This window comes from Hordeum vulgare, chromosome 3H (assembly GCF_904849725.1).
Source record: "Hordeum vulgare subsp. vulgare chromosome 3H, MorexV3_pseudomolecules_assembly, whole genome shotgun sequence".
In the NCBI taxonomy this organism is placed as follows: domain Eukaryota; kingdom Viridiplantae; phylum Streptophyta; class Magnoliopsida; order Poales; family Poaceae; genus Hordeum; species Hordeum vulgare.
In genome coordinates, this window is record NC_058520.1 from 564,273,335 (window position 1) to 564,287,489 (window position 14,155).

A 14,155-nucleotide genomic window follows, 5' to 3' on the forward strand; every position below is an offset into this window, starting at 1 on the left:
CAGATCGTCGACATAAACTCCAACTAGCAGGTTTGAGCCTTTGGAGTTCTTTGTATAGACTGTGTGCTCGAGGGGACATCTCTTGAACCCGAGCGAGACCAGACTTCGGTCTAACTTTGAGTTCCAAGCTCTTGGCGCTTGCTTTAACCCGTAAAGTGCCTTCTTGAGCTTGTAAACTTTCCCTTCTTCGCCTTTCTTCTCGTAGCCGAGGGGTTGTTCCACGTACACTTCTTCTGTGAGATCGCCGTTGAGGAAAGCGGATTTAACATCCATATGATGAACCTTCCAATCCTCTTGTGCTGCCAAAGCTAGGAGCACTCTCACCGTCTCAATTCGAGCAACCGGTGCAAACACCTCATCATAGTCAACTCCTTGACGTTGTACGTAGCCCTTTGCAACGAGTCTTGCCTTGTACTTCACAATGGCACCCTCCGTGTCCTTCTTTAACTTGTAAACCCACTTCAAACCTATCGTCTTTTGGTTTGGAGGTTGGGTTACCAAAGTCCACGTGCCATTGCTCTCAATTGCCTTCATCTCCTCATCCATGGCGTGCGTCCAGCTAGGACTTTTTCTCGCCTCTACGAAGTTCGCCGGCTCCTCAACTCCGAACAGACATAGTCCGGAGTACTCGAGCGTAACTGGCTTTGTGTACTTGTAGACTTTCTTGAGGGTCTTGTAGCGACGAGGCCCTGAGGAGTCCGTTGTGGCTTGCGAGGGAGGCGACACAAATTGTGTCGGTGTTGATGCACTTGAGGAAGACGGCTGAGACCTTGGTGTGTCATCGACATCCGTGTCGTCGGCGTAGTCGTCGTGACCGTGACCATCATCTTGATTGTCGTCGTCACTATGCGCCTCGTTGTCGATGTTGTCGTCGAGATCTCCGCCTGTGTCGTGCGCGGCGTTGTCGCTATCTCCTTGCGACCTATGCGCGTCGTCATCGGTGTCGGCACCATGATGATCACTACCATTGTGGTCACCTTGGTTGGGCGTCTTGCCAATCACCTGGACATCCTCCCCTGCATCATCATCAGTTGGAAATTCAACTGCAAATATGTTACTGTTTGGAGCATCGTCGGTTGCGACGCTCCAATTCCACGCTTGGTTTTCTTCAAACACGACGTCGCGTGAAATCCGTAGACGCTTGGTTTGTGGATCGTAGAAACGGTATGCCTTGGTGCCAGAACTGCTCTCGTATCCGATGAACACCATCTTGGTGCTACGATCGGCAAGCTTTGAGAGGTGCGGCTCCGCCGTCTTCACATGTGCCACGCACCCAAATGTCCGTAGATGAGACACATTCGGCTTACGTCCGTAAATTGCTTCATACGGAGTCTTGCCGATCACCGCCTTCGTTGGAGCCCGGTTGAGAAGATAGACCACCGTCGAGACAGCTTCTCCCCAAAAGGTCCCTGGCAGGTTCTTGCTCTTGAGTAAACTCCTTGCCATGTCAACGACGGTTCGATTGCGCCTTTCAACGACCCCATTCTTCTGCGGCGTGTAAGGTGCCGTGAGGAATCTCTTTATGCCAATCTTCTCGCAGTAGTCGTTGAACTCATTCGACGTAAACTCTCCGCCGCGATCTGTCCGTAGAGCGCGAACCTTCAGTTTGTGTTCCATCTCTGTTGCAGCCTTCAATTTCTTGAACGCTTCAAACGCCTCATCTTTAGATCGTAGAAGAATGACCCACATATATCTCGAGTAGTCGTCTACCACAAGGAAGAAATACTTCTTTCCAGCGTGAGTTGCCGGGGTGATAGGGCCACATAGATCACCATGGAGCAGCTCGAGTGCATCACTTGCACGATAGGTAGACTGAGCAGGGAATGGCCTGCGGTGCTGTTTTCCAACCAAGCACCCGTCACATGCTCGATCAACATGGTCGATAACTGGCATCCCGGATACCATCTGCATCTTTGACATCTTCTTCAAGGCGTAGAAGTTAACGTGTCCAAATCTAGCATGCCATAACCACGAATCATCATCACTCTTGGCAAGCCAACACTCCGGTTGAGATCGATCAAGGTTGAGGATATAGAGCCTATTCCGTGTGCGATTAACACGAGCTAGCACGCTTCGGAGGTTGTCGAAGATCGTCATCACTCCGCTCTCTATATTCACCTTGCATCCATTCTCGTCAAGCTTCCCAATAGAGATGATGTTGTTGCGCAGCCGTGGGATGTAGTACACTCCGGTGAGTATGCGATGTTCGCCTGTGAGACCCTCAAAGAGGACAGATCCTTGCCCGCAAATCTCCACAGCTGAACCATCACCGAACTTGACCGAGCCTTCAACATCGTATTCCAGCTCGAGGAATTTCTCCTTCCACCCCGTCATGTGGTTACTGGCACCCGTGTCGAGATACCACGACACGTTCTGATCACCGGAAAATTTTGGTGTCACTTTTTCCTCATGAAGTAGCACCTTCCGGCTTGGTTTCACAACCACCGTTTCAGCGAGATCACAAACTTCGGCCGTCAGAAGACCTGGACCTTCGTCTTCCTGCTTTGCCAAATTTGCCTTGATCTCCCGCTTGTTAGGCTTTGGACAATCCTTCGCAAAGTGACCATCTTATTGCAGTTATAGCACTTGACCTCGGACAAGTCCAAGTTCCGTGGTTTCTGCTCTTTAGATTGGCCCGCCTTACCACGACCATGTGGTTTGCCTTTTCCTTTGCCTTTTCCGGTTTGTCCATCGCCCTTCGTGTTGCTTGAGCCTTCGCCACCGTCACGCCTTCCTTTGCTACTTGGGGCCTCCCAATCTGCGCGCGAGTACATGAGTTGGTCACTACCTCCTCCTTTGCCTTTTCGACAGCCACGAGCATTCTCTTCCCACGTCCGCAGGCGTCCGATCGCCTCCGTTATGGTCATGTCGTCGATGTCGTAAAGCTGCTCGAGCGTGCCGATGATGTACGTGAATTTATCAGTCACTGAACTGAAAAACTTCTCCACGATCTCGGTCTCCTCGAGCTTTGAACCAAGCGCGCGGATCTCTCCCACCAGAGTAGTAAGACGCATGGCATAGTCGTTCACCGATTCAGTTTCCTCCATCTGCAACTTGTGAAATTGGCGCTTCAGCACTTGTGCCCTTGCCTTGGTGACGCGATCTTCTCCGATCCTCATCTCCTTGAGTGCGTTCCACGCCTCTCTTGCCGTCTCGAACTCCGCCAATGTCATCAGCACGGAATCCGGCACAGACTGGGCTATGGCGGCCATGGCACCTTCGTCGGACTCGTCATCGACGTCGTCGTCCGTGATTGCCTGCCACACTCGAAGGGTTCGGAGAATAATGTTCATCTTCACCGCCCACACGCCGTAGTTGGCGTCGGTGAGCATCGGGTACTGGATGGGGATGTTGCGATGCGCCTGGACGTTAGCGCCGCTCGTTCCTCCACCACTGGTTGCTGACTTGACGCCCTTCTTCACCTTGTCGCCGTTCTTGTTCGCCTTGGCACCGCCGCTGCCGGACTTGACCGACTCAGCGTCGCTGTCCGTCATCGTAGATCGTAGATCGTCGAGGCTCTAGATACCAAATGTTGGCTTTTGAACGTGCGTATGCAGCTGTACAGGCGTGCCTACGCGATTCTTGCTTCGGCCGGCTACTTGACGGAACTTGCGTAACTAGCGACACGAATAAAACTGATCGATGGATTTGATGGCTAAAGGCCCGTGTCGAGCCTTTGCTTTGTATTGCTTTTCGTTTTTCTGGTGTTACAATCAACACCCCTAGGGTGTCTTTTATACACGTCCACAAGGGACTATGGAAATAGACTAGGACTAGGAATCCTAATACTACTAGGACTCGGTTTGGCTTTCTTTCCTAATCCTACATGAGCAACATGATTAACATCTACAGCCAGCCAGCCACAATGGTTTATGCCCTTGATCAACACCCAACTGAAAAAACCTCGACAGTCAGATTACTCCCAGTTCACAACCAGTTCTAGAGAGGTGTTTATGCTACTTACAATCCCATTGTTTTCTGTTCAGATGATATGCAGCATTGATATATGCCTACCTGTTTTAAAAGAAATTCAAATCAATCGTTTATACATTGGTACTTTATGCAATTTGACTTGGGTATTTTCAGCTAGCAATTTAGCAGCTGCGGATGACATCTCACTATAGAACTTGCAATCATTTAGAAGTGTATTTGTGTCTTTGGTAGCTTATTTTACTGTTCTATTTGTGGCGCGCACATTTGTCCGAGAGGTGTCTTGCTAAAGACCGTTAGATTCCTTTTTTATTTACCAAAACAAGCTAAATGATTCTGCTAAGAGAAACATGTTAGAGAAAGCAAACATGGCAAATGATTATGCTAGTTAATTATCCTTGAGTTATTGCACACGCAGCAGCTGGCTTTTTTTTATTTCTTTTTGTACATGTACTCAATGGTCTTTGTACATGCGTGTTTCTGCTTTTACATTTGATTATATTGGTGTAATAGTAAAAGGGCCCGTGCGTTGCAACGGAAGAAAAACTACCATATATTTTTAATTTATAATAATATGATCTATGATCTAAGGAAAATAACATTATATTCAGATTCTACATATTTTTCTAATCAAATTCCATATATAAAATATTAAATTTGAAGTTATGGTTTAAAAGATACGGCTATTTAAAAAATATATTTGATATGTACTGCGGGTTTAATATGAAAAACATAAAAGAGTTTTCTATAAAATAGCAATAACGGACCAAGAATATCTATTTTTTTATTAGTAGGTATAGAGCATAGATATAAATATAGATTGGTATAATCCCTAATCTTGCATCTCCTTTTCTACTTTTTTTTGCTAGGCGTGAATGGCCCATATATATATCCATAAGCCGGTGGGTGGATTTTCTTTGCACCATCAGAGGGGGAGATCAAGCTAGATGTTTTTTATCCGTGTCCTGTTTCTTGCCAGCATGTAGGTTCATATATTTTCTTTGGTTCAACTCTCGTATAGGTCAGGGGTGCTTTCACATTTGTTAGATCCTCGACCTTACTACTGAAACTTACACCCATTCATTAGAAGATGGGGTTTATGAAGGTTTTGCTTCGGGAGTTTAGACATTTTAGATGAGATTCGTTCATCTGAATATCGGTCAGTCCGTCACATAGGACGTGACTCCGTCCCGACCACATTTTTTTTCTTTATTCATTCTTTTTTTTCTCTCTCTCGTCCTCTCCACCAATCATGTGCAAGTGACTGGAATATGAAAAAGAAAACGAAAAGTGTGGCTGCACGGATGAACAAATATGGGACACGCCCAGTCACTGACCGGACTTGTACGCGTGCGTTTAGGGGTCATATTTGCAATGTCCAGCTGTAGATGCTTTTACAAACATTAATTTCCAAGTTCAACTACTTAACTGAACCCAGAAAAATTAGCACTACGTAACTCATGCAATAATAAGCCCAAAAAAAATCTTTTGGTTTAATTCATTTAGGCCTTGTTTGGTAGTAGTGTATTTTTAGGGAATTGGTGGGATTATTTCTGTCAAACTCCTAAATTCCCACGTATCTTAAAATATCTTTTGGTTCTAGTGTATTTGACATGTTTCATCCTTAAATTTTCCCACAAATACCTAAACTCTAGTGCACTTTTCTCAATACCCAGCCCAATACACTACCCCTACCTAGTGAATTGGGGATAAATATGGATTTAAAGGGATTGGGTGAAGGTTGGGGTTTCATCCAATTTCTGTAGGAATTATTTTCACCAATCCCCTCAAAAACCCTAGTACCAAACAAGGCCTTAGCAACTTATACCCAAAGCAAAGCAATAACACTTTATTTCTTTTGACCCTCCAAATGATAATCCAGTGGAAAGTGAAAGAGACAAGGGAACCATACATACATTAGGATGAAAGCCTACACAGTGCAAAGACAGAAAAAACAACTGGAAAGTGGTAAGAAGAAACTAGATTGGTCTGGCAGAGGCCCTTTCAAATGCATCTAGGTCTTCCATTTTCACACTCAAGACAACTGTATGCTCATAAATGGCTGCCGAAAGGTTTCAGGATAATTTAGTAGTTGATCTGTTAAGGAAATGATAATTGGAAGACCAAAGTATAAGCGTGTTCCTATGAGGCTCCGGGATTGAAACATACCCTTGTTGCCGCTGTACAGGATAGCGAGCAGCAGTGGCAATCATAACATAAATTGTGTTGCGATGAAAGCATTTTACGTGAACAATCGAAAACGGTCAGATGAAGTGCAAACCCCTGAATGTAAACGGGCTAGGTTACCGAAAATGGTTTTCGTCCCACATTATTGATAAAAAGAACCACCACAACCACATGGTTTAATACAAGATCAAAGTCAAACACACGCACCGCAAAGTACGGGAGGATTTTGCTGAGAGCACAGCTCAACAAGCCCTAAAAATAAAACAAATGAGCTAGGTTACCAATGGCTGGGGCATACATCTCATGTGAACAACTATTCTTCATCAATCCGAGCGATATCATTTACACTAAGTGACCCACACCAACCCCGCACAACAACATAAAATTGTACGACTATGTTAGGCCACATCACCGACCACGTGTTTGAGAAGCAACACCGGCATCCATCATCCACACAACATATCAGTGTTGAAAGGGATGCAATTCTTCATCGATTTCTCTGGCACAACATGACTTTGACACTTCGTCAACACAAGGGACACTTTCAAGCGACGTGTCATCGTTGTCACGCTGCTGCAATGCCATTTCCCACACTTCATCATCAAGGTCTTCATCAACGTGATCTTCACCAATATCTTCGTCAACGAGATCTTCACAAATATCTTCGTCAACATGCACGCCACCTCTTTCACAGGATGGACACCTTCGACGTACTCTAATTAATAGACTCTTTTGCAAGATGCATCATTGACGACGACATTGATCGCCTCAATGATGGCATCGACTGCTTCCTCTACGACGACACGTCTGCATTGACACAACATCACTTAAGTGATGGCCTCCTTCATGGCATATGGTCCTGAAACTGATGTGTGCTCAAACTGATTTAGGGGGGCAAGAGGGGCGGCCGCCCCGGACAGCCCAATGCCAAGGGGCCCTGGAAACCCCCCCTCCTCCCCCCCCCCCCCCCCTAGCGATCCTTGTTCTGCTCTTTTATTGGCCTTGCCCCCAATCTGAATGCTGAAGTATTTAACCCTCGCGTAAACTGAGCGTGTAGATTCTTCCTGCTACGATCAGGAAATACTATTAGATCAATTACTGCATGTGATTAACTAGGAGTAGTTATAGCTAAACGGTCATCATATTCCTTCCTTAATCCAGCAGCTGAAAATTGTGCGTCCAATTGTTTTTGTTTTTGGAAGATGTACACCCAATTCTTGGACTAACTAAATAGCATATAGACAGGCCAAGGGATCGCTGGAAAAGGGACAAATCAAGCGGGAGGGGCCAATGCTACGTGCGGGTAAACATAAGTTGAGAGGCGAGAGAATAGATCGTCGCCTTCACAGATCTAGGTAGCAGGCCGCTCACCAGAACGGTGCTTACATCATGTCTAGTAGAACTCTCAAACCCTTAAATCTTTAAAGCAATTTTCAGCGTTGAAAAGTGTCAGTTTTTGGCACTCTTAAGGGTTGAAAAACAGGGGCAAAGACTAGAACCCTCAAACCCAACCCTTAAACTGCTTGAAGGGTTGGATTTGAGGATTCTAGTCTTTGCCTCAACCCCAACCTTTAAAACTGTCATTTCATATATCACACATTTCATCATATGACATGTCACAAATTTCATCACATTTGACATAAAACAATAATCATTCTAGTTATTATTACACCATCGAATAAACAAATAATCATTCAAATTATTACAACAATGTTTGAGCAAATTACAATAATTGTTCGAATCAAATAGGACATAGAAAAGTAAAACAAAGATACATCATGGGCCAATGCGCCGCCCCTCCAACTGTCAGTGGTGCTCTACTAGATCATCCCCGAGCCGACCATGAGTGGTTGCATCCTCAATCTCACGATGTGCTTGAAGAAAAACGTGTATGCGAGAAGGGTTTTTTTCCGGTTGCACACGGGTACCAACATTGTCATAGAAACAAGGGAGGTTTAACCCTCTCTCATCCTCTAGGATCATGTTGTGTAGAATCACACAACATTTTATGATGTTCATCAAGGTTTTTTTGTCCCAAAACCGAGCTAGACACCGAACTATGGCAAACCTTGCTTGCAAAACACCGAAAGCTCTCTCAATATCCCTGCGGGCTTCCTCTTGTGCCTTGGTGAAATGAGCCTCTTTTCTTGTTAAGGGCACCCCATTTTTCTCCTTGATGAACTTCACAAGAGTTGTCCATTCGGGATAGATGCCATCGGTGAGATAGTATCCCATTGAGTACTTATTGTCCATGATTTTGTAGTTGCAAGCTGGAACATCCCCAGAAATTAATCTTTTGAACAAAGGAGATCTATTGAGGACATTGATATCATTGAGTGTTTCTGGCAACCCAAAGAATGCAAGCCAAATCCATGTGTCCTCCGATGCTACGGCCTCAAGCACAATGGTAGCATCACAACTTTTACCGCAATACATTCCATGCCATGTCTTTGGACAATTTTTCCACCTCCAATGCATGCAATCAAGACTACCAAGCATCCCCGGCCATCCCCTTTTTTCATTCATTTCCATTAATCTCTTTGTATCTTCCTTGTTTGGTGCCCGAAGATACTGCTCACCATACAACCGGATGACCAACTTGGCAAACCTACGGACGGACTCCGTGGTTGTATCTTGCCCAATGCGAAGATACTCGTCGGTATAATTCGCGGGTATGCCATAAGCGAGTACCCGTATTGCCGCCGATATCTTTTGATATGCACTAAACCCCATGATATCGGCGGCGGATCTACGACGTTTAAAGTAATAGGAGGCGGCCTCACAATCGGTGACAATCTCCACAAACAAACTACGACGCATTCAGTACCTTCTGCGGAAGAGACGAGGAGGGTATGTAGGTACCTCCGCGAAGTAGTCTTGCATCAAATGCTCATGTCCGGGAGCGCGGTTCCGGTATATGGTGAGTCGCCCCATCTTCGACCCTCTCCTTTGATCTATAAGCTTCACGCGGTCTTCAAACGCTTGCACGTCGACGAGGAGGCTCATCATCTCGACGTCCTCGTCTTGCAACAACTCGTCAATGTCCGAATCGTCGGATGACGACCAATTCGACGAATCGGACAACGAGTGCCATGTCGTCGTTGTTCACCTTCATCTACATACCGAGTGGCAACAATTGTGAGTGCCAATGAAGCAAAGATTAAGAACTAAAAAATTAAAAAGAAATCTCAGCTTCGGGAGCCGGGGGCCGGCGTCGAGCGGGGTGGGGACGACGTCGGGGGCCGGCGTTGAACGGGGCGGGGACGGCGTCGGGGGCGGCGTCGAGCGGGGCGGGGACGGGGTCGGGGGCCGGCGTCGAGCGGGGCTGGGACGCGGGTGGGGGCCGACATCGAGCGGGGCGGGGACGCGGGCGGGCGGCCGAGGCGGGGCGGGCCGGGCGGCCGGGGCGGGGCGCGGAGGGGCGGCGGGGCGGCGTGTGGGCGGCGTCGGTGCTAAGGGGCGGCGGGGCGGCTTCGATGCGGAGGGGCGGGGCGCGGAGGGGCGGCGGGCGGGCGGCGGGCGTCGGGGCGCGGAGGGGCGACGGGCTGGTGGTGGCGGCGGCAGGATCGGGGGAGGGCGCGGCGCGGGGATGAAACTTCCCTCCCGCGCGAGGGTGGAAGAGGAGTGCGGGTTGGGGGGAGTTTTTCGTCCCAACCCTCACTTTTACAGGTTGGAAAAATGTTTGAGGGTTGGACCTCTAATTTTTTTTACGGGTTTGAGGGGTTAGGGGTTCTAGTCTACGGTTTTTTAAACAAAAACTGTAAAAAAAAACAGTTATTTTTTAGGGTTTAAGAGTTTAAGGGCTCTACTAGACTTGCTCTTAGCCTGCCCCACCCCCACCGGTGGATAACCAAAAATACAAGCCAGGAAGCCGCCCACTAAACTAATTAATTTATCATTCACTGGTCATGATCAGTTTTGTTATCTTGAAATATAGCCATGCCACTGGAGTACAGCTATACGGGCACAAATGCTGGTCAGGACAAAAAGAGGCCAGACCAGGGACAGTTCCAGCCGCTGCTTTTCTTTCTCTTTCTCTTGCAGCAAAATGCAGCATGCCCACGTTCAAACGGGGATTAGCTAATTAATTCATATACACGCGAACCTCTGCCGCGAAAAGGAACGGCTCTCCGGGCCTCCGTCGCATGAAAAATGTCCGTCGCCTGTCCTCCACAGGTTCGGGGCCGGTCAAAACGGTGCGCAATATAGAGTGTGATTCCACGAACCCGGCATCAATTTTGAGCACCGAAAAAACATGGTGCTGCAGCCATAAAGAATTCGTGATACGACGACGGAGAGGGAGAGCCATCGAACGCACGTAAGATCGGCGGGCCACTTTACGAATCCATGCTAGTGGGCGGGAGAGATGCATTGCTAGAACGGAAAAAAGGATGGACGAAAGCCAGCCTGAAATGCCAGCGCCGCACGTACAGCCTCCATCCACTATATAAAAGAGCCGGCCGGCCGATGCAGACGAAGCACCACCACCGCAGCAGCAAGCCAGCAACGAGCGATCAGCCCTCGCCGTTCCCTCTCGACCGGCCGTGCTTGCCTCCGGTGCTGCGCCCTGCTTGGTCGAGTCGAGGAGCTCCCTGCAGAGAAAGGTAACTGATTTAACTCGAAGCGCACGCACCAGGGTCGAGCGAGCTAGAGAGTTCGTTGCTCACGCTGCTGCGATCTTAGTCATATCTAGCTATCGTTGGTGCATCGTGCTAGAGCACTGTGGAGAGGTACGTAGGTAGGAGTACCATTGACTGGCTCAAAAAGCTTAGGGTGGTGGACCTAAGCATGATCGTTGGTCAGCTGTAAGCAATTGGCATGTGTCTGCTCTGTTGACTGTTGTGCCAATGAGGTAGGGCAAAAGGTGATGGTTGGCTCCTTCTCGGAAGACTACGTACCCGTCATGGCCACCACCACCATGCGTCCATGCCATAGCAAATGAGATTATATCACATGCGTCAACTTAGTTTCCAAAGATGATTTGGATTTCCAGCCCGAGCACTAGCGGCAGCTTCCCGCGTCCACCGCGCAGCGGCGGCCCCAGGCCGAGTCCGGCCGGCCGGCACCCACTTTGCTCAGTGCGCAGGCTCGTCCTATAAATTGCACCCGTAGCCTCGGTGCCCAGAGCCAGACCAGGTACCCACCACCACCTCGCGCTCGCTCGGCAGCAGATATTTACTCAGTCTCTGGTGCACTGCACAAGATCGCACCTCTAGCGTGCACCTCTAGCGTGCAGAGTGCACTACACTTACTGTGGTCTCGCCTCCTGTTAACTAGTTCTTGTTGGCAGCAATTAAGCTTAGAGAGAGGTCGATCGGGATGGCGGACAAGGTCGTGGCCACCTATTACTACCCGCCGATGGAGGTGGCCGCCGCCGAGCTCGGCCAGACCGCCGGCTCCAAGCTCGACGACGACGGCCGCAACAAGCGCACCGGTACGTAAAACCCCTTTCTCGTCTCATCCCACGGTGTACGTACGTACATACCTACCCTACTTAATTGTTGGTCTCTCTGACGTGAGTACGTGTTGATGTGTGCAGGCACGATGTGGACGGCGAGCTCGCACATCATCACGGCGGTGATCGGGTCCGGGGTGCTGTCGCTGGGCTGGGCCATCGCGCAGCTCGGCTGGGTGGCCGGCCCCGCCGTCATGCTGCTCTTCTCGCTCGTCACCTACTTCACTTCGTCTCTGCTCGCCGACTGCTACCGCTCCGGCGACCAGAGCACCGGCAAGCGTAACTACACCTACATGGACGCCGTCAACGCCAACTTGAGTGGCATCAAGGTGCAGATCTGCGGGGTGCTGCAGTACGCAAACATCGTCGGGGTGGCAATCGGCTACACCATCGCCGCCTCCATCAGCATGCTCGCCATCAAGAGGGCCAACTGCTTCCACGGCAACGGTCACGCCGACCCCTGCAAGGTCTCCAGCGTGCCCTACATGATCATCTTCGGCGTGGCCCAGGTCTTCTTCTCCCAGATACCCGACTTCGATCAGATCTCCTGGCTCTCCATGCTCGCCGCCGCCATGTCCTTCACCTACTCCTCCATCGGCCTCGGCCTCGGCATCGTCCAAGTCATAGGTAGGTGATTATGCACACTCATCGATCGACGAATGGCATTGACTAAGCAGTATGTTAACCAATGATGTCTGCATGCATGCAGCAAACGGAGGAATGAAGGGCAGCCTGACCGGCATCAGCATCGGCACAGTGACGCCCATGCAGAAGGTGTGGCGCAGCCTGCAGGCGTTCGGGGACATCGCATTCGCCTACTCCTACTCACTCATCCTCATCGAGATCCAGGACACCATCCGGGCGCCACCGCCGTCGGAGTCCACAGTCATGAAGCGCGCCACCATGGTCAGCGTGGCGGTGACTACGGTCTTCTACATGCTCTGCGGCTGCATGGGCTACGCGGCCTTCGGAGACGCCGCCCCCGGGAACCTCCTGACGGGGTTCGGCTTCTACGAGCCCTTCTGGCTCCTGGACGTGGCCAACGCCGCCATCGTCGTCCACCTCGTCGGCGCCTACCAGGTGTACTGCCAGCCCCTGTTCGCCTTCGTGGAGAAGTGGGCGGCGAAGAGGTGGCCGGAGTCGACGTTCGTCACCGGCGAGGTCGAGGTCCCGCTCTTCCGGACGTACAAGGTGAACATGTTCCGGGCGACGTGGCGGACGGCGTTCGTGGTAGCGACGACGGTGGTGTCCATGATGCTGCCCTTCTTCAACGACGTGGTGGGGTTCCTGGGCGCGCTGGGGTTCTGGCCGCTCACCGTATACTTCCCGGTGGAGATGTACGTGGTGCAGAAGAAGGTGCCCAAGTGGAGCACGCGGTGGGTGTGCCTCCAGATGCTCAGCGTCGGATGCCTCGCCATCTCCCTTGCCGCCGCCGCAGGGTCCATCGCCGGCATCAAATCCGACCTCAAGGTGTACCACCCATTCAAGACATAATTGACGGTTGATGATCGTGCACGCACAAACAATACCTCAAGGTGTAGGATTGAAGAAAAGGAAGTTATTGGCATTCAAACAAATCAAAGAAGTGAACATAAAATTGCGCACCATTTCCTCTCTTCTATTCTTGTCTTAGGTCTTTGTTCCTCACTTGGGACGATCAACGATGGATGGAGTGGTGGTGTGTAATGAGTGAATGGAATGGCTTGTGAAAGCTATGGATGGATGCAGCCACGAACTGGAGTTAAAATGCACACAACCACGAATTTCGTGTCACGACTTACGAAAAACATTACTTCCCCTAGTAGAAAAAGGGTCTTTCGGCCGAGGACCGAAAGACCATTAGTCCCGGTTCAAATCAAAACCGGGACCAATGCCAGACATTGGTCCCGGTTTGGTTTGCCGGGGCATTGGTTCCGGTTCGTGATGTGCTTTTGAATGATGCATTTTGAACACACAAAAAGTATGGAGTTCAAATAAGTTAAAAAAATGAAATCCCTTTGTAACATATGAGTTCTCGTTCGAAATCCTCATACTTCGAAAGATATTGTCCGTTTTGTACACGAAGTGGATCCAGTTTTTATCGTAACCCTCTCACCTTTTTATCACATGTTATTTGGGTGAAATAATAATACCATGCCAACTTTCAACATTTTCACAGTTCATTTGTAGTGTTTTTCAATTTCAGAGTCAACTAGCTCAAAAAAAAGTAAATGCACGAAAAATACCAAATGAAGTCAGAAATTGTTGAAAATTTATGATGTGTCTTTGAATGGTGCATTTTGAACACACAAAAAGTATGAAATTCAAATAAGTTCAAAAAAATGAAATCCCTTTGTAACAGATGAGTTCTCGTTCGAAACCCTCATACTTCGAGAGAGATTGTCCGTTTTGAACACGAAGTGCATCCAGTTTTTATCGTAACCCTCTCACCTGTTTAGCACATACTATTTTGGTGAAATGATGATACCATGCCAACTTTCAACATTTTCAGAGTTCGTTTGTAGTGTTTTTCAATTTTAGGGTCAACTAGCTCAAAAAAATTAAGTAAATGCACAAAAAATACCAAATAAAGTCAGAAATTGT

General features: G+C 48.9%; 1 protein-coding gene across 1 annotated transcript; it reads left to right on the forward strand.

Moving 5' to 3' along the window:
• Positions 1 to 10,580: 10,580 nt before the first annotated feature.
• LOC123445122 (amino acid permease 3-like) lies at positions 10,581 to 13,303 on the forward strand. The gene is made up of 4 exons (XM_045122058.1): positions 10,581 to 10,721; positions 11,408 to 11,551; positions 11,657 to 12,199; positions 12,282 to 13,303. Exons 2-4 carry the CDS (start codon positions 11,437 to 11,439, stop codon positions 13,064 to 13,066), a joined length of 1,443 nt encoding a protein of 480 aa, XP_044977993.1. The 5' UTR covers positions 10,581 to 10,721; positions 11,408 to 11,436; the 3' UTR covers positions 13,067 to 13,303.
• The last annotated feature ends 852 nt before the right edge of the window (positions 13,304 to 14,155 follow it).